At 27.2% G+C, this 21934-nt stretch overlaps 2 protein-coding genes across 4 annotated transcripts in view; both read right to left on the reverse strand.

Annotated features, from left to right (window-relative positions):
- LOC136076917 (uncharacterized) overlaps positions 1-16908 on the reverse strand; it is a 55874-nt gene extending 38966 nt beyond the window's left edge. For 2 of the 3 annotated variants that reach the window (XM_065790780.1, XM_065790781.1), the window contains exons 1-3: positions 15142-16908; positions 3503-3541; positions 246-328 (exon numbers count right to left, since the gene is read on the reverse strand). In XM_065790780.1, the coding sequence (XP_065646852.1) occupies positions 3536-3541; positions 15142-16908 (1773 nt within the window). In that variant the 3' untranslated portion in view covers positions 246-328; positions 3503-3535. The remainder of the gene's footprint in view (positions 1-245; positions 329-3502; positions 3542-15141) is intronic. The other variant, XM_065790782.1, reaches the window with a different exon arrangement.
- LOC136076918 (uncharacterized) overlaps positions 16492-21934 on the reverse strand; it is a 36375-nt gene continuing 30932 nt past the window's right edge. Inside the window, exon 4 of the mRNA XM_065790783.1 lies at positions 16492-17711. Coding sequence (XP_065646855.1) covers positions 17140-17711 — 572 coding nt within the window. The 3' untranslated portion in view covers positions 16492-17139. The remainder of the gene's footprint in view (positions 17712-21934) is intronic.

A 21934-nucleotide genomic window follows, 5' to 3' on the forward strand; every position in this document is an offset into this window, starting at 1 on the left:
AGTAAAAAAAAATCTGAAGAAATTAACTTTATACATAATTGACTTCTTATTAATAATACATTTAAAATATATTACATTGCTTTTCAATTGTTAAATTTAACTTGAATAAGAAAATATGAAAAAAATATTGGTGCCACCAATAAATTGTCATGGGACTGTAGCATTAAGATGCTAAACAAAAAAACATACCTAAAATAGTTGTGTTAAAATTAAAAAATTAAAAATTAAAAAAGTTGTCTCCTTACCGGGTATATTATCTCTTAAAAGAAACTCGAAGTTCCTTAAATCAGACGTGGTCAACTTATCTGTAAAATCTCCAAGAAAAATTCTGAAAAAAGAAGAATTACCAGAATCAGAAATGCCCTCCTAAATTAGCGCGTTGCAGATAATGAGATATTAATACGTTTTTTGTTTTGACCACAAAAATTGTACGATTTGATTGTTAAGGAAAAGTGTTTTTTTTTGGCATGCTAATATTGCAATAAACAAATATTACTTTTATGTTTAGAAAAAATAAAAAACTTTCGGCTAAATTTTTGTTTAGAAAAACAAATTTGGCTGATATACTGTAAAATAGTAATTTTAGTGCTTTTTTTATATGTTAATTGTAATCAGAGCCGTATCTGCAGATGAGCAAGCATTGCGTAAGTTCAGGGTATAAGAAGGTTGTATTTGACTATTATATAGGATGCTTTTAAAACAATAAAATGTCACTTAAAAAATCTGTAAATAATGTTATTAATGAATGTTATGTCAATATATTGTATTGACACAAAATTCATTACTCGCTTTAAAAATAAAAAATAATACTCATTAAATAGTCATTATTTACAGAATGTTTATATTCCAGATGCATAATAAAAACTACTGCTTATAAAAAAAAACAAAAGCTTCCATAGAAAAATTTAAATTTTAGTAAGAATTTTGGTATCTGTTATGATGTGTAGGTTACAATGGTTAAAAAAAATATTAATAAAATATTTAAACGTAGGTTAAACTGGGAAACAATTGAATAAGTTATTTTATTTTTTTTAGTGCCGGGATGGGTCGTAAGGAGGTTGCCAAGAGCAGAGAAACACTGTATTTAGAATTAAAAAAAAAGATTTATTAAATTTTGAATTGTTGAACGGCAAAAAGAAAGTGCTAGGCAGCGTTTAAACAATCTCTAAAGGTTGTCCCACTCTAAAGTAAAGTCCCACTTTAGAGTAAAGTCCCGCTTTAGAGTAAAGTCCCGGCTGACTAGGAACCTGGTACAATTAATGCGGCAGTTGGCAAAAGACTTTTATATTTTGAAGGAAACAATAATAAACTTCGTAAAATGTGATATTTTGAGCTTTATCTTGGCTTACAATATAAGAAATGATCTATCCAGTTCTGTAAATTGTTTTCTTCTAAAAGTAAATAAAACAAATAAAAGTCGTTAAGCAGAATTTTTGTGAGCCAGATTACTCCAGCATTCAAGAATGTAATAGCATTCATAATCAAGTTGAAAAATCTTTCTCTGCTGCAGAAGTATTGCACTTGGACTAGAAAGAGCTTTAAAAATGTAAACCGTAAAAAATCATTCTCATTTTACAAAAAGCCAAAGTTGTTTTAGTCTCCAATAAAAAAAGGGCATTTTTAATTAAAAATGAACAACGGAACATTCTTAGATCTAAAGAAAAACTCTAATTCCCAAATAATTTTATAACAGTGGTTAGAAATAGTGGTTAAAAATGGTGTTTACCTAATTTATTATAGCATATCAGTTATTTTTTTGATTATTGAGTGGACTATATTATTTTAATATATTGAATAACTATTACTTCATTACCCTATATATTTGTGTATTTTGAAAAAAATTTTAAATTAAACAAAATTAAAAAAAAAAATGTAACTGTAGTTATAACTGCCTACAAAATGAAATAAAAAGATTTTAAAATGGAGGGCTAACCTGAGGCAATAAGACTAATACGTTACATAAACTTCCTTCTGAGAAAAGAAAGAGTCATGAGGCAAAATACAAGTACAGATTAAGTGCTGATTCCTATGGCTTACCTTCTCGTAAAACCATGTAAAAAATGCTGTTGCACTTAAATGTTTGTTGGTAATAGATAGTAATCAAAATAAAACCCTCTTTTTAAAAATGATTCAATGAAGTAAGTGCCATATCACAAAGATATTTTCTTGATTAAGCGTTTCCATCATTTTCAACCTTTTAAAACTCATACAGTCCTATGCAATGTATCATTAAAAATTAGTTGCATTCAATTTAGCTGTTTTTTATTAAACTTTACAGTCACTAGACTATCATCATTATGGGGCAACGACTCAAAGACAAATTTTATACTTATAAACCTGCGTAAGTGAAAATGTTGTAAATAAAAGCTGGGGTAAGTGAAAAGATTTACAATTTGCTGAATCATGATTAAATTTAAATTTACGCAAGTGCAAAGTACGGTAAGTAAAAAATTTTTGCCAAATACTCTCATTTGTTCAAAATTGCATAAATGAAAAGCAGTAGCAACAATTCTAAGAAATAAGATAGCTTAGGTTTTTATTTTATTATAAGAAAGAAAAAATAAAATACAAAAATACAGCCTTTCCTATCAGTCGTTGTATTTACTTTACTTTTTATAAAAGTATGTTCGCGCTTTTGGCATCTTTTCCGAATTTACAATGCACGCTTTTGCAGATTTGCACTTAATTAACTTCTCAAGAGCCATTTATCTCACTGACAAAACTTAAGGTTCTACAAAAATAGTCAAAGGAATGAAAACAATTGATTGCTTATAAAAAAAAATTAAGCAAGTTCAAATATTTGTTAACATTTACCTACTACAAGCTTTTTGTGAATGCCCGCAATTTTAAGTTAACATCATTATTCATTATGCAATAATGCTCCAAATGCATAATGGCTTTATGTTTTCATTAAAAAAAAGAAATTTTTAAACACATAAATAAACAAACATAAGATTTATTGCAAATATGTACAGCAAAATTACATTTTTATTGCCTGGAAATAATTGCAAAAGTAAATCCAATAAAAAAATTTTTATTTAAAAAAAAATCCTCTTATCAGTGGTTGATAACTTATTAGTTAAAAATTAACATTAAATCAAATTTAAGTAAAAAAGTTAAATTTTTCATTACTACATCTATTTGCATTCAAGCTGGACAGTTTTATTTTGCTAACTTTCACTTTAATTTGGGATTTTTTTTATTTTAATTTGGCCAATTTTCATTTTAATTTGACCCACTAAACTTACACCTCACAATTATATATCCCAAATAATTTGGCATTTTTCATTTTAATTAAGCCAACTTTGATTTTAATTTCTTGCAAAACTTGCAATACAAATTTGTGTTAAATTAAAATGAAAATTGGCTGAATTACAGTCATAAATTGCCAACTTATACGCAAAATAGGGTAGTATTTTTCATGTTTACTTTAGTATTACAATAATTTTTAAATGCTAACGTAAAAGGTAATTAATAATTAATAATAACTTTGCTTTTTTACCTTTACTTTTCGGATAACTTATGAGCTAATGCTTCATACCTGTAAAAAAATATATCATTTAAAAACGAAACTAATTGTGATTAATAATGTAAAGTGATAAAAGTTATAACAATATAATATTTACTATTAAACAAATATATATTTGCGTTTCTAAAAAACTAAGTTAGGCTATGGATGCAAAGAAATAGACCAGCTTTTAATGTGTTACTTTATTCTAAAATAAACATCTATTATCGAATATTTAGATCTGCAAATAACTACTATATTGTCTTTATTTTAATGTAACTTTGAATCTGTTTGCATTATTTTAATTTAAACTGGCATCTGGATTAGAGTTTGTATTTGCAAACGTTAATCCACAGACAAAAAAAAAGAAGAGTATTAAAAAATTTATTTTATTAAATGTCATAATAAATTATCCTAATACATCAATACTGTCTAAATAATAAATACATCATAAATTCTCTAAATGTAAATAAGTCAATACTGTCTGACTAAACCAAAATTTTAGTAGATAATGTAAACCTCCAAAAACCGCTTTTTCAATATGACCTCATACATAACTTTGAGTTGACCTTATTCGAAAGCATGAATTACTTAATTTAAAAGATTCTTACTAAATTAATTTAAAATTACTTAATTTAAAAAAATCTTACTAAATTAATTTTGGTTTTTCAAAAGAAAAATTAAAAATAACCTCAGCGCTGAGATCAACAAATCTACGCAATTTGTATTAACAACTTAAAAAGCTGTCTATACAGTAACTATATTTTTTGTAACTATAATTTTTTAATAATGTCTTTAGAGCAATTAATTAAAACTAAGTCTAAATGCAAATTGGGGTAAATGCTAAGATTTAAAAAGGAAATGTAGTAGCCTAATTTATTGATTCTAAAGCTTTGATTGATTATTACTGCCACGTTATAAACTTTATTTGTAAATAAGCTCTTCTCCAGATATAGATAAGCTATTTCGTTTTTATTTATTTTTAGGTAATTTAGTTTAACTATTAATTATTGCCAAAAATAAAAAATTCAATTATTCGCTTTCTATTATGGGAAAAAAATATTCGAACTTTTTTAAACAGATTGTCCGCGGCAAGACGACGAGGCATTACAACAAGCTCGTCATTTTGCCCCGTGTTTTGAATTTTCTTAAGCTAACCATGAATATATTTCAGGAGCTGTTGTGCTGGCTTAATTAATTATTAGTTAACTATTATATCGTAATTTAAAAAGGATATCAAATACCGCGTAAAAGACTCGATTGCAATCACTTGAAGATAGTTATGGAAATTTTATTTGTAAAAGTTTAGTTGGGAACTAATAGAATTAGAAAATAGATTTCAACTTTCTTAAATATAAAACCAACCATAAACAATATAAAAATAAAATAAATAGTTTATTTAAAATTAAAGAATGTTTTATTTATTTGGTTTAAAGTTTTATTTGTTAAGTTAATTAAAATGTAGTCATAATTGTTTAACAATGATATATTTTATACACTATTATATTTCAGATATAGTTGGAGACTATAGAAAGAAATCCTCAATAGGTGAATGGAGCAAAAAAGCTATTTCCCCTGCTGAAGAAAGTGTTGCAGAAGGACGTATGGAGCTGCAAATATAAAATCTGAGTCTTGATTTTATTTTCACTAGAAGGCTAATTTTTATTTTAGGATATACAGGTTTATTGAGAAAGACTTATATAACTCTTTAATATTGCACAGCTGGAAGGTTTAAAATCCAACATAACAACAATTGGAAAAATCTTTTTCGGGTTAACAAAGAAACAGTGTAGAAGACTAATTTTTGACTTTGCCACTACCAGACCAATGGGTTTCAATAAACTAAGTTTAGAAAAGTTTTTCAACAGTTAAAGGGAGCAACTGAAAAAATATAAATTCTCTGTTTACAATTCAGATAAGTTAAGTCTTTCCACTGTGTCTAATAAACTACTCATGGTTCTTATTCCATCAGGAATTTCTAAAATAAAACGTTTCTAAAAATTTTCAGCAGAGAGAGGAAGAAATGTAACTACAATTTGATGCATTGGCGCTACTGGCTTTTATCTGCTACCTTTTCTGATACTTGTTAGAAAACGAATATGCCCTGACCTTTGAGAAAAAGAAACTTCCAGGGACTGTATGTCATCTTATTTGATGTGATTGGGTTACCACTCCTCATATCAAATTGCCTTGCCCCTTGACGTGTCATTGTTTGGCCCATTAAGGAGCAAACATGTGACAACTTTATGGTCACTCATCCAGGACAACCTATCACAGGCAAAAAAATTGGTGATCTTTTTAGCACCATTTACTTTAAAACAGTTACAGTTGGAAACGTCGTTAATAGGTTTAAAAAATGTGGGATCGCCTTTGCAAATGCAAATTCCGATGCACCAAAGAAGTTGGTTAGCGTTTTTGATTTAAAGCCTTAAGCAAAAAAACGTTAGAAAAAACAAATAGACAAAAAAATGAGCTTTAGCATTCTTACTAGCAAACCATTCAAAGAACTGTTAAAACAAAGAAAAAGCATAAAGAAGAATAAGAAAGTTTAAAAAAATCAACAGAAAAAAGAAGCTAAAAAGGGTTTAAATAAACTCAAGCTAAGTTCCTGTAGGCCTAAGGTGTATAGAATCCAGGACAAACGTTTTAGCTGCGTTTTCAAATGAATTTTTAGTCATAAGATATCCTGTTTGTGAATAGGAGCATTGTGACCTTCAAACACAGGAACGGATTTAGTTCTGTACATGCCTAGAGAGGTGGCTTAAAGAATGTTCCAATTATGAAAACGGTACTTTTATTTGAGACTATTGTTAGCGATACGACAAAACACTTCGATATTACGTTACACTGTATTACGATTAGTTTGTTAGTTTGCAATATGTAAAAACACGATTATCATTTGTTATACCATGTAACATCTTCAAAAAATAAAATATATTTTACTATTCACAAAGTTGTCATCTTGCCTAAAGCTCATAGATTTTTAAACGTTGTAAAAAATAAAATTACCTTTTATTTTGTTTTTTTTGAATAAGAAAATAGTTGTATTTTTAATATCACAAAGGACTACTCTAATATGTTTAATTAATTTTATTACCATCTGTAATAAGTTTTAATTAGGTTTTAGTACTAATACTATTATATTAATATAATAGTTAAAATTAATGTGGTAAAATAACCAACATTTTTTAAACTTTCAAATTCAATATCAAGTTTAATAACTATATCTACTGTAAAGAAATGTCGTTGTTTTTCATATGTCGAAAATATTGAACTACAAAGAACTAAATGTACCTTCCAAAAACAGATATGATCACGAATCTTAATAATATGGCACATAGACAATTGCTCAATTTTAGTGGGCGAATTAAAAAACAAGGCCTATAAAAGCATAGAAGCGTATAATCGAGAGTTAAAAGGTTGGGTCAGCATTGCAGGAGTTATTAATAGAGAAAGTTTGCAAATTGTCAAGATATATTATGTTTTGTAAAATATTTAGGTGTTTCATTTTCAGCATCTCAATGATACCCAGGTTTAAACATTGATTGTTGCAGAGTTTAACACCCATACTGTAATTGCAAGACAGGCCTTGCTGAAGCATGAACACTTATTTCTTCAGTTCTGTTTTCGATTGATAAAATTTTAAAATGTAATAAACTAAAACAGTAGCTGATTAAAATTCTTATTGGTTACCACCAAACTTTAACTGTGTATGGTGACAGAATCTTTTACTTAGTAGTAAAAGAGTACCAGTTGATTAAATTTAAGTAAAAAAAGTACTTTATAGTAGGGTTTTTAGTGCTTTTATGAATACCTTAAAACGAGTTAGTTTCAGACCAATTTTGATAAAAAAATACTTTTTGGACTAAAAGGATTGTTTTACACTTGTTTACTATTAAAAGTTGTGCATAACTGGTGTTATTTAGTTAGTAAAATAGTGCACTTACTGCAAAGATATCATAGAATAAATGCAGTTTCAATTTTAAACAGCTGTAGGTAAACTTTGTCAGAGTAAAATGTGCTTAAACATAGGTTATAAATAAAACTTTACAATCTGCATATAATTTAATTTAAATTTATATATTTCATGAGTAAACCTAAAATGAGTAAATAGATATCAAAAAGTAAGTTAAAAAGAAATCGAAGCAGTATTGAAGCAACATTTTATATTTAAATTATATTCAAATAAATTTCGCATTCTAAACTCATATATATTTCTAAAATAGTTAAATTTTTTTTTTTTTTTATAGTATTTGATTAATCTTAATTATTTTAAAAATATACTGATTTATCTCATGTTTGAAAAAAAATAAATAAATAAGAGTGTTAATTTAAATATAATATAAAATAAAGTTACAAACAAATTGTAAATTAAACTCAAGTTTTACAAATAAACGGCAAAAAATAATATTAATAGCAAGCATCTTCCCAGTCTACTATAAAGTAAACTTCACTTTGTCCTTCAGATGCTGTTTCTGTTTAACTTTCATAGTCTAAAAATGTATAAAATAACACTCGTTTTAAATGACACCAAACCGCAAGCTATAAATCCATTTATAAAATTTACTCTCTCTCTCTCTCTTTGAGAAATAGATTTCATCAAAAAGTTTAAATCTTCTTTAGGTAAAGTTACAAATCTTTTAACCCAACAGGTTCGCTTTCGATTCGGAACTACACTTCTCCGTACTTTTTTTAATAGTGCAAAGTAGTCATTTTTACTTTTACGGTGAACACACGTGTTTTTTTGATCAAATTTAAAAGTAAAAATACAAGTTGCTATAAATTATTAAATATGGCAGTAACCATTTGCAAAATTAGAACAATATTCAAGGAAATATTTGCGGAGTACAAAAAAGATATAGTTTTACTAATAAAACAACAAGAAGAAAATATTCTTAAATTCATCAGTGCGAACGAAAAATAACAAGCGACCGACAACAAAAAGCTGAAACAAACACATATGACAGCATGGAAAAAATTAAACTATTGGAAGATGATGTATTTGATGTAAAGAAAAGTTTAAATTTTCACAAAGAACTCATCGAAAAAAGGTCAAAATATTATTGAGTCTATTGAAAAAAAAAGTTTTTGTAAAACCGATGCACATAAAAACAATGAGTTTATTGACTTTAAAAAAAACTTAGAGAAACTGAGGATCGGTCACAATGAAAGAACTTTAGGATTGATGGTATCAAAGAAAATGAAAATGAAACGCGGTCTGAAAGTAAAATAAAAGTGATTAAACTTTTTTAGGAGACTCTAGGGATGAAAAATGTGAGAATTAAACGAGCGCATCGCAGTGGACGCCGAGATGCGAAAACACCACGCACAATTATTATAAAGCTGTTAGACTATTAAGATAAGGTAGAAATTTAAAAAAACTCTTCCAAATTAAAGAGTTAAAATATCTACATAAACGAAGATTTTTGCTTTGAAAAGAATTTAATAAGAAAAGATCTTAAAGAAAATATGAAAATTGTGCGGCAGCTGGGATAATTTGCATACATATCACACGATAAGCTGATTGTACGCGAGTGGGTGTCAAAGAAAATGAAAGAAATCCAGAATCTGTGTCAGTAAGAGTAAAAGTTTATTACTTTTTTCTTAACTATTGCTAACTATTTTATTAGCTATTTTGCCTTTACTTATATATGCGTTACTTTTAATGGAGGAAAATTTATTAACTAAATTTCAAGATGAAAATGTCGTACTCCCTGACGTCGATGACTCTTTAATAACTTTAATCAAAAAACATTTGAAAGCCAATACTATACAGTTATTGAATCTTCTCAATATCTTCAAAAAAATCAAAATAGTTTTTCAATTTTAAACATTAATATTGGAAGTTTAAATAAAAATTTTGAAAATCATAGGTTGTTGTTGGGTGAATTAAAACACGATTTTAAAATTATTTGTTTAACGGAAATTTTGGGTAAGCGTGGTTAAAAAAATGCCCAATTTGAACTAATTAACTACTCATCAGTTCACCAACCTCATGGTTTTGGTGTTGGTGGGGCGTATGTATTTTTGTTCCCAACTCAATTAGTTATAATTTACGTCACGAACTCTGAGTAAATGAAAAAGATTGTGATTCATAATGCATTGAACTGATAAATTAAACCACAAAAAAAATAATTATAAATGCCACATACAGACCTCCATCTACTAGCTTAAAAAAATTAAAAACTCATCTTAAACCATTCTTAACAAATATAAATAAAACCCGAAGTCATGCCTACTTAGTTGGGGATTTTAACATAGACCTAATAAACCATGCTTTCAATAATAATGTTAACAGTTTTATAAATACTCTTCTTCAAAATAATTTAATTCCGTCAATAAACAAGTCAACGAGAGTGACTAACAACTCTTCTACACTTCTTGATAATATAATAACTAACAACCATCTTAATAACCGTCTTTACACAAGCATAATCAAAACTGACTTATCGGATCATTTCCCAACATTCCTAGTTACTAAAAATATATCATTTAATAGTATTCCTTCTCAATCCATTATATTTAGACTACATATCAATGAAAACTCGGAAAAAAAAATTCAAAGTCTTTTAAAAGACAACGTTTATTTAAATTTGGTATTGCAGTCACATGACATTAACAACGCTTATGATCTATTTTTAAATCAATTCTGCAAGCAGTATAATCAAGCATTTCCTGGGAAAAAAATTATTGTAAAAACCAAAACTGTTTTAACTCCATAGATGTTTAACGGGTTACTAAAATCTTCAAAAAGAAAACAAAAGTTGAATGATAAGTACTTAAAAAAAAACAACTTATAAAAACGAAATTAAATATAAAAATTATAAAAATTTAATTGAAAAAACAAAAAGGAACTCGAAAAAGCTTTATTACGCAAAACTATTAAATAAAGCCACCAGAAACACTAAAAAAACATGGAGTATAATTAAAGAAATAATAGAAAAAAATAATTATGCGAGAAACATTTTGCCAAAAAAAATAACAATTGATAAAAACACAATTTATGATAAATCAATTATTGCTGAAAAACTAAACAACTTGTTTACTAATGCTGGTCTGAATTTGGAATTAAAAATTCCTATGAATTCAATACTATTAGAATCTTATTTAAAAAATTACGATAAAGTTATGGATCAACCTAATTTATAACTAATTGAATTGCAAACCGCCTTTTTTTTACCTTAAAACTAACAAAAGTGGTGGATTTGATAAAATTAACGTTAATGTTGTAAAATCAGTACATAATACTGTTTTTGATCAGTTTACATTGATCTGTCAAAAGCTTTCGATACCGTTAAGTATAAATGCTAATCAAAAAACTTGAACACTATGGTGTAAAAAAGAACAATTTACTTTGGTTCAAAAATTATTTGACCGATAGAAAACAATTTATAGTTTATAAACAAAAACAAACATTTACGATTGCCGTAACATGTGGGGTTCCCCAGGGCTCTATTTTAGGACTACTATTGCTCCTAGTGTATATTAATGATTTAAATTTAGCGACAGACCTATTAAATTGTATTCCTTTTGCAGATGACTCCAATCTTTTTTATTTCCACAGAGATATTAATACACTATTTTAAACAACAAAACGAACAATTATTGAAAGTTAATGAGTGGTTTAAAAGTTCAAAAGTTCAAAAATTGGAAATACACATAAAACTAGTATAGACCAGTCTAAAAATGACTCAAAACAGGCATTCTTACTTATCGTTTTTATATATCCAATTTTAATTGTTTTTTTTTTTAACTTGTTATCTATTTAACTTTTATATTTTATTTTTTTTTATAAATAGTTTGTTAACTATAGATATTTAAATATTACGGCTTTTGTAAATACGTGAGAATAGGGCTCGACGATAAGGCTAAATTAGTCTTCTTCTTGCCCCGCCAATATTTATTTTTATTTATGAGCTTCGAACCTGTATATGTAATTGCAAGCAAAAAAAAAAAAAAAAAATATTGCACAGAGGCTGCAGCAAATATGTTGAGTTAGCAAGAACCCAATTTTGTATTTTTTACAAGCATTAAGAGCTTTAGCTTTGGGAAAGGAAATCAAAATTGACAAGCAAAAGCTTGATTTATTTGGAAGAAATGCACTGAAGTCACTTCTCTAATTTTTATTAAGGATATATCAATAATTACACAACAAAACAATCTAAACTTATTTATTCGCCTAATGAACAACAAAATGGCAATTGATATTGTTAAATCTCAGCTGAAAAACTAAACAACACCACAACCTTTTTTAGATGTCAAGAATTTGTGCAATAGTCATGATATAAATCTAGAGTAAGTAATGCAAAGATAAAAAAATGAAATAAAATTTCTAGATGATCATGTTTAAAAGAAAATCTTGATAAAAAAATGAAAAGTTAAACGAAAAACATAAAGATTTATTTGTTTATCTTGAACGAAACTTTACTTTACCTTATTGTATAGTTGGTGTTTGACAAATATATAAATTGAAATAAAATAAATTTATAACTGTATTGTAATAGATTCTTTCCAACATCATTTAAAAAAAAAATCACAGAGAAGCCAACCTTAATGCTGTTTATTATTGTTCATGGTACTTGATTTCGCACTTCACAACAACTTATTACAGACTTAACACAAACATTTGTTTACTCATAATTCTAAATCCTATAAATTAGAACTCTTTCAAGCTCATGTCTAAGTATTTCGAAATAAAGTTTGAGTGGTTTTACTTGTACTGTACGTTTGTTTTAAGTTTTGATGCAACTCTATTAGTTGACTTTAAACGCTTTATAAAATTTGGAACTAAACTACCACCAAAAATATTGTTTAATAAGATTTTTAATTTCCTTTTTTATAATCTTTGTATTTACTTGACCAGAACTTTTCATCAAGTAACTTGTCCACTAGTTTGATTTTTATCTGTTACATCATCATTTTATTCGCGTAGTGCTGAATATGTATTAACGGTCTTCAATTGAGGCGCGTGTGATGCGCCTCAATAGAAGAGCGTTATTACAAACATAAGTTTTGCGGGTTCAAGTCTTCCTTGAAGAAATTTTTTTTAAATTTTAAAGTTATATTTTATTGCAGTAAATATACCGCCAAAATTGAAAATCACTACTTGCTTATATATTTCAAAATGTGGGCATTTGACATTGATGCAATATTGCTAACAACATTAGGCCAATATTGAGATAAATATTTTACCAATATTACACCAATGCTGCATGCTACTCGGAAAATTAATCACAACTCTTTTTTATTTCTTGTAGTCTGAACACTGTTTTATATTATAACACCTGTTGATACCTGTTACAATTAGAATTTCTCTGTTAATCAAATATGTAATGAAAATAGAGCAATAGAGATTTTTTCATATTATATAACAATCATTTTCTTTGGACAAGGTCACCATTCGGCATTGTACAATAAAAAGTTATTTGAGTCAAATGAAAAAATGTTTCCGTCACTTAGCGATAGCTGAGCAGGGTGTTTTTTAATAAAATCTAGTTTTGTGATGAATGATTCCTTTCCAAAAAGCGAAATAAAATATTCTTCCAATTCACCGGTTGTTTAACCATCATTTACATGTTGGTCATCAAATGATACTCTCGTTGTACCAGCAACAAAATTGCAAGTGATGTCAGTTATTGTATTTTCATATTCAGAATCAGTTGACTCAATTACACTTTTCAAAAACTGCCCTGTTCCAGAAATCTTATTTAAAAACATGACATTATAGTAGTTGTTTCACTTTCACGTAGGCTATGACCGCCTGCAATGATCTCACATTGTGACACCATAGGTGCTTCTACGAATAGCAGTTTCATCTGCTTGGGATCATGTCCGGCAGTAGATAACAGTTTATTTTTTTGCACAATTGCAAATTACATAGTTTAATTATTTTATTTGGGTATATTTTTGTATTAAGTATAATAGGCCGGGTGAATTAAAGTAAGCAACTGCTGTTGGAGTTTAACTCAAATTTGTATTCACGTAAAGTTAAGCAATTTAATGAGTAACTGCTCATCTTTACGAGAATAAAAACTTAAGGAAAATTGCTAAAGTTTTTATTTACGTAAAGCTGATCAAATACTGAGTAAAATCAGTTGCTTACTTTTTTTCACGCAGCCTATTATACTTAATACAAAAATATACCCAAGTAAGATAATTAAACTATGTAATTTGCAATTGTGCAAATAAATGTTCCATTTATTCAAATACAGTTTAAATTTGACATACCTCTTACGCTTTGCGCATTATTTAACTTCGGTTTAGATTTAATAAAAAAACAGATTAAATTATTTGCAAAAACAAAATAAATCAATTTAGCTTGAAAGTATGTTTTTTAATTATTGCAAAATTAGTTATTTAGATAACATGTTTAAAAATCAATCAGGGTTAAATAATTAATGATCCGGCTACTTTAAAATTAGTGCATTTTACGTAGTCAAAGTTACTACAAAAGATTACAAATCTGCGGAGTAATTTTGACTTCCCTGTAAAAGAAATCAAAATGTTGTTATTTGCGCCCAAAAAAACTCGTCTTATTTGAAACTTTTATTATTATCTTATTTGAAACTTTTTCTTGAATAAAGAAGGAAAACTGTGTTGTTCTCGCAAACTTTTATCTTTGCTTAAAAAATATTATGTTTCTTATTTTTAAGCCGCATTTTACCTAGATATTGTTTTTATTCTTTTTCTCTTATATTGATGAGCATTGACAACAAGTTTTATTGTACAAAATAGGGTTGAAAATTGTATTAAAATTAAGGCAAAAATAGCACAATTTATGCTATCCGTTTAAAAATTAAGATTGTCTTTACATTTTGACTGTTGTAAAATTGTTTTTACTTTTTGAAACTTTTTAAAATAGCCAAGTCGATCTGTCGCCAAAGTTACCCAGTATTATAGCATTGCTACTATTTTTTAAATACGAATTTAAAATGTGATCAAGAGGTAACAATAACTTTTTTATTATCTTTTTTGGTTTGCTTGTTCAAATAAATTATGAGCAGTTGCTTCATAATTATATGAGTATTTTTAAATGCATATTCAAGTAATATAACTATTTTTTAAATGTTAACCTAAGATGTTGTCAAAAGTTAACAGTAAGTATGATTTTAGTTTATTTGGCTCGCTAGATAAGTTGTCTGTCCAGATAAATGGAACCAGTATTTTAATGGTCTATTTTACCCTAAAAAACATTTACTTTTGCAGATTTAAGTCTACAAGTTATTATATATTGTCTACTTTTTAATTTTTTTAAATACAAACTTTAATCGAGACACTTTATGAGACAAAAAAAAAAGAAAGAAAAAAACAATTAAAAACGTTTTTTTTTAATTATTTATCATCATAAATGAATTATATACTGTCTTCTTTTCAATTTTTTAAATTCAAACACTAATCAAGACATTTTTCGAGACAAAAAAGAAAAGGAAAAAAAAGAAACACTAAAAATTTTTTGTTTTAATTATTTGTCGTAATAAATGTCCCACATTCATAAATACAATCTGCCTAAAGTCTTAGTTGATGTAAGTATAAAGTCCCCACAAATAGCGTATTGAGGATGGCTTCATCAGTATCTTCACGTTAACCTTAATTTAAAATATGAATTATATAAATTCAAAAAAAATCATACTTACATTTTGGTTGTTTTTCTTGACAATTCTAAACTCTGCTTTTTCCAGATGTTTATCAAAATCCACCTTAGCTCCGAGGTGAAAATACTCTTCGCAATTCGTATTTATTTCTAAAGATCCGTTGGTAAGTCTCCACATTTTACTTTCATTATCGCATACTGTAACTAAAATTTTTTCAACAATGTTTTCAGACCAATTACATAACACATCTCCAATAGTTCCATTGGTTTTATCTATTTTCGAAGGGTCATTACTAGAAGCTAAAACCAAAATTGTTAAATGAAAGTTTGATCTTGCCAAAGCATCCACGAGGGCATGTCGGAGATAAACTTCTTCTGGACTTACAATTATAATTATAGAGTCAGCTTCTGCTCCTGAATAACCTTTGATGTCAGTTATAAGAATTTCTCTATGACTTTTTAGCTTCTCTTTAATTGAAAATTTTTGCTTTAATGTTGGGCAGCATTTCAGTAAATGTGGCAAATAAGGTACTGCTTTATAGTCTTTTATTATGTCGACTGCATATGAAACAGATTGCACTTCTTCTATGTTGTTACATATAACAACAGTTCTTCTTTGTATTTCAAGACTCTGTAAAATAACAGACAAAAACTTTGCAGATCGCTTATTTGATATGTCACGAAATGGAAAATATACAACTTTGGGTTTTTCACCTTTAATTGCGTGTCCTATATTACCAGATCTAAAACTATAACTAGTTTCCATATAACTTAAAGATTCTTTGTTATTTGTATTTTCTGCTAAGTTTTTCGACATGTGATCTATATCATTATCATAAAAATCATCACCTGTTACATCAATATCATGATTTTCTGCGCTTTTTTCGTAATTTGAACCCCTATAACTTTCAACTGTTGATTCCTTTACTTCATTTATTGAGTTCTTAGTAGTAGCATGTATAGAATAAGTATTAAAGCTTTCCTGTTGTTGACGTTGGTTATCAATTTTAAATTTGTTTTCATTTGCTTCTGCTTCCTCTGCATTTAAAAAATTGAAAACAGTTTTTGATTGAGCGATTGTTTTTTGAGCAGAATCTATTAATATTTTATTGCATTCTGGAAATCTCATTAATTTATTTAGGGATATAATTTTCATTCCAATAATTTCATATTGAAAACAATTCTTTTGCAGTATACACTTTTTATCGCATTTTATCAATTCCCTGTTTTTTATAACACTTTCAGGAATTAAAACAACTAAAGATTCTTCCGACATAGAATTTATTAGGTCTTTAATTTGAATTGCATCTTCTTCTTTTACATATTCGTCAGAAAGTTCTTCAAGTACGAAATGTACTTTATAACTGTTAGCTTCTACCAAATACTTCAGTAATTTTGGGAGTGAAATGTTTTCTTTAAAAGCGTTTTCAGATATTTTTTCTTTCTCGCACATATCTATCCATAAGTAATATAAGGTATGACATACAACGGTAACATTTGACGTATTCTCTAAATTTTTTTTTAAGTTGTCAACAAACTCACTCATTTCACATTCAAATAACGTGAAGTTGTTACAACATATGTAGAACAAGGTAAAAGGATTTTCTGATACTTTTGTTACACAGTTTTTAACAATTTCTTTTCCAACCACAGATTTTCCTGAACCATACCCTCCAGTAATGACTCTTTTTTTTGCTTTATCATTTATAGCATCTCTTTGTTCAGCATTAAGAATCAATGTTTTGATCTGTTTTTGAGCATCAAGTTCAAGTGTTGGCAAAGATTGATCAACCGTAGACATAAACATCATAGTTAAGCCAATGAGTTGTTTAAAAAGTTTTATTTCATTGTTGGTTTGTGCATTTTTTTTTCCCTCGCAATATGCAACAACTAATCTCCACCAATCTTCTAATTTTTCCTCTTTAAAATCATCTTTACATAATAATAAGATTTGGTCTAAACCAAAACTTTCTGAGCAGTGATTAGTTAGGTTTTCCGAAAATTTGTCAGAAAAATAAAAAAATAATTCTTTACTGAAATTTTAACGCTCAAAAAATGGTAAAACTACAACTCCCAAAATAATTAATTTACTAGCTTCGATTAAAGGTTTGTAAACATTAATAAATAATATGATATCATTAAAACAGTTTTCAGATTCTAGCTCAATGCAATCTAAAGTAGTAGCGATGCGAGCAATTATAACAAGATTGTGTTCAGAGCAAAATATTGTTAACCTATTTTCGTCGCAATCTCTTAAATTATCAACATTACACTCTAAAAGAGAAGCATGATAGTACAATCGGTAATCAGGTAAGACAGCACAAGTACCTTCATTATTTTTTCCCAAAAAAACATTAAAAAATTCTAAAATTTCGGTCAAAATATCATTATCATAACTTGATGGGAGAAAAGTAATGACATCATGGCAATTAAGAAAATTTCTATAAATGTAATCTTCTGCATACGACTCTATTGGTTTGTCAAAAGTTATTTTATTTTTAGTCCAATCCAAAGTATTTGACGTTCTTATTTTCTTGCTAAGATCACATTCAAAAACTGGATCAGGTGTTGCAATGATCAAGCCGTTATAAGTTATCTCATATTTGTAATTACCTAAATATAAATAAAAAAAACATTAAATGCACATTTGATGTTATTATTGATTAATATATTGCTTACTAAGGTTTTTGATATTGTTAGTTTTTGTAAAGCAGCTGTTTTTCTATTTTAACTTTTATAGAAAAGCTGTTAACAGCATTTTTTTTCTTTTTTCTATAAATTTAAAAGTAAATTTTTTAATATAAGAACACTTTTATTCAATACTTTAAATCCTAATATAAATATTTTTTTGTTAAAAAGATATTTCAAAAATAGAAGCGCTAATATTGGACAAATTGAAAAGTGCAATCCTTTTTTTATACTGAAGTTGGAAAAATGAAATTACTCTTTCAACATCTGAATATGTGGGCAAAACTGTTATTTATGCATCATAAATATTTAGGTTATTTTCATATTGGATTGTAATTTTATTACCAGTAGTGGTTTTATTAACTTTAATATTATTGACACCAAAAAATCCCCAACATGTCTTTAAAAGTAATTGCTCCTCTTTAAGACGTTATTGTTGAATTCTTGTATGAATAATTTTGAGGATTACAATTGATGAACACTTGAAAAGTGTTCATCAATTGTAATCCTCAAATTATTCATAAACATTTTTCTTATTTTAATGTTCATTAAACAAATTTTTAAACATATTTTTATTTAAAGTCAGCGCCCAATAAATTTAAATCTTTTCAGCTAAAATTCTATGCATCCAGTTTAACAGGTTACTTTGTCTCTTGTAAATCTTTTAAAGCATCAAAGTCTAAATTATTGACTAAAATAAAATCTGCATAAAGTTCTAATAAAATTTACCGATTTGCTCTTTCTGCGTTTATTAATGGATGAAGGCATTGTTTCTATTGCGTTCCGAAAAACTTTTAGGAGAGATGAGGTTCAATTTTTTTTCCTAAAAAGCCGTGACTTTCTTTTAAAAAAACTTGATTCAAACAGTTGACAGTTTGATGTATATTATTACAAGTTTTTGAGAAATTAAGAAAGTTGATAGTTTCTTTTTAGTCATCTTTTATAAGTTTGTGATTTATTATAAATATTATAAGCAATTGTAATGACAACAAAATATATCTTATAAAAATTAAAAAAACAGTACTAAAGTCAACAAAAGTTGATTATAGAAATTATAAACATTAACTGTATTTTTTTAATGAAAAGGAGAATAAACTGGTTTTTAGGGTTGAGAATGAATTGAGAGCTTTTAGTTAATAAAGAAAGTTTTTCTAAGTTTTAATGCCTTGATGTTTAATAGATTTACGCCTGTAATTATGAGAGCGGTGTTTAGAGGCAGACAAGTTTAAATTACTATTGGAACGAAGGTGATAACTAGTGTTGGCACTTTTAGAAAAGAAATTGATTAAAGTTAAAGGAAGTTTATTGTGTTGGTGGTTCCCGACAAATTGAAAGTTTAAAAGTTGAATATAGTTTCATAGTGTTTGTACTTTAAAAAGTTTTCATAAGTTAGGCAGAGCACATTAGGAATAAAATTAATGTTCTGGAAATAAATAATTTTTTAATCCTTGTTTTGGAGGTGGGATAACCTAATAAGAGCTTGTTGATGGTACTGTCCTCATACTCAGCATGCATATCTAAGATGTAAGCCAAAAATAGGAATAAAATTAATGTTCTGAAAATAAATAATTTTTTAATCCTTGTTTTGGAGGTGGGATAACCTAATAAGAGCTTGTTGATGGTACTGTCCTCATACTCAGCATGCATATCTAAGATGTGAGCCAAAAATAGAATGATATATGTTCAAGAATATCTCAAGATTAACATAATGGCGAATTTTGGTCAACATGCCATTAGATCTACTTAGTTTCATTGCAATGTCTTTACAGTGGGATGAAAAAGAAAGATATGAATTAATTTTTATAGAAAGATAATAATTGAGTTAACAGGTTAAATTGCCACTTAATCATACGTTTATAGATTATTGTTTTATTTAATTTAAAGATAATGAATTCAGTATTTTTAGAGTTAAGAAAAAGTTTGTCGGTGCGAGGCCATTAAACTAGATTGGCAAGATCACGGTTATTATGTTTGTTATTTTTAAGGGCTTTATCAATTAGCATTAGATTAGTATCATCAACAAAGTGGTAAACAGTAGCAAACTTAATGGATGAATGAAGATCATTAATATAAAGAAGGAAAAGATATGGTCCCAATGCAAAATCCTGATGAACACTATTAGAACATTTTAGAAGGGTAGATTTTGAGTCATTGATAGAAACAAATTGTGTTCTTTTGTTTAAATATGTAGTAAACCATTTAAGGGTTATGCCTCTGATCCCATAGTATTCTAATTTTTTCAATAAAATTGAATGATCCACAAAATATAACACTTTCTGTATATCGACAAATACACCACATGCAAAACATTTATCATCAATAGCTTTTCTAATCAATTCAGTTATTTTAATGAGAGCATGAGTTGTGGAGTGATTGGTACGAAATTCATACTGATTGGTGTAAAAGCATTTAAGTTTTTTAAGAAAAGCATAGAGTCTATTACGCATCGCTTTCTCGAAAAGTTTACCTATATTAGAAAGCAGAGAGATGGGTCGGTAATTGCTGAAATCTAACGAGAAGCCTTTTTAAATATTGAAAAGACTTTGGCAACTTTAAAAATATATGGAAAAGTACTACTTTTAAATGAGTTATTAAAAGTACAGAAAGACTTTGAAGAAATGTGTGGGACTAGTTTAAGGAGGAACGTAGGTGCCCTTTTAGGATCAAAAATTTTTCAGTTTTTAGCGTGTTTGTAATAAAATCAGATATTTCATTTTCAGTTAGAGGATTATCAAAAAACGATTTAGCATTTGGAATGTAAAGAAAGTCAGTAAAGTCAAACCGTTCTAATCAACCAAATCTTTTTTCAATGATTTTCTAAAAAATCTTGTATGTTACATTATTATTTAACCAAATCGAAAACCAATGATGATCCAAAAATTCTATCAAATCCAATTTTATATTTGACATTGTCAGTTTTATTATAAATTTTAAACCCAAACTATAATTGTCTATTTAAATTGGTAGCCTCATCTACAATTATTTTAAACTTTATTCCGTTAGCCACTCTTAACTTTATGGTGTCATTTTTTCCTGTTTTTTATAAGAAAATATCTGTAAGAGACTTTTTCATTGAAAAACTGGAAATAACTTTTATATCTTTTCTCACCTCCTCTCTTACCTGTTTAAATGGTTAATTTTATTGACTTACCTGAAGAACTTACGTGACTTTTCAAGTTACTTTTCAAGGTATTCATAGTAGTAGAATTTGTATAGCATTTTATTATTTTGTTACAATAGTGGTTGCTTTTTCATTTCATTTCAAATTGAATTTTTCTATTTTTACCAGTCCAGGCTGAGATCATTAGGAATACGAATAATAAATAAGGATAGTAAAGAATCGCTTAAACGACCATTAAAAAAAAGTAGAAGTTCACAAATTACTCATAATGCAGTTATTCCAAGGTCAATAAGATCTGTTCTTTAACGTTAAAATAATCATTCTATGATTATTTTAAGGTTAAAGAACAGAACAAGGTAAGTTAAAAAGAAGAATGCGCACTTTTTTATAAAAAACTACTGGAAACTCTATTTATAACTTATTATTATTAAACTTTTTAAAAACAATTTGGTCTTAAATGGTAAAATCAAACCCTTAAAGCAAGAAAACTAGCTCGTGTGCTTTGGTTCTTTTTCAAAAAATTTGTAGAAGTAAATCTATTTATTAAACAAATCTAAAACTATATATTAAATTGTTATAAGTTTTGAAAATTAATTCAATTCATCACTAAAGTTGTTTTAATACACGTTTACGTAAAAGAAAAAAATTTTCATTCATCACTTTTTTCGACTTTTTTATAAAAACTTTTAAATAAAAAGATGTTCAATTTTTGATTGAACTACAATTTTGTATAGTTGTAACGCTTTACAAAAATGAACGCTTTATTAAAATTTATTTACAAGTTATCCAGAACGGCAGAAAAAAAGTTTAAATTTTGTTATTGTTTATTGCAATTACAAATTCCAATAATGAAAAACTATTAAAACGTCTTTTGAAAAACAGCTATTTACTGCCTTTAATTTAATTTTTAAAAAACACCTATTATTAATGTTACTTTAACGCAATATTCAGAAACCCTAAATACCCATAATATAGTATAAGCAACTTATGCTTATACTATAATATGGGAATGAGATCCACTGTTTTT

Source organism: Hydra vulgaris, chromosome 02 (assembly GCF_038396675.1).
Source record: "Hydra vulgaris chromosome 02, alternate assembly HydraT2T_AEP".
In the NCBI taxonomy this organism is placed as follows: domain Eukaryota; kingdom Metazoa; phylum Cnidaria; class Hydrozoa; order Anthoathecata; family Hydridae; genus Hydra; species Hydra vulgaris.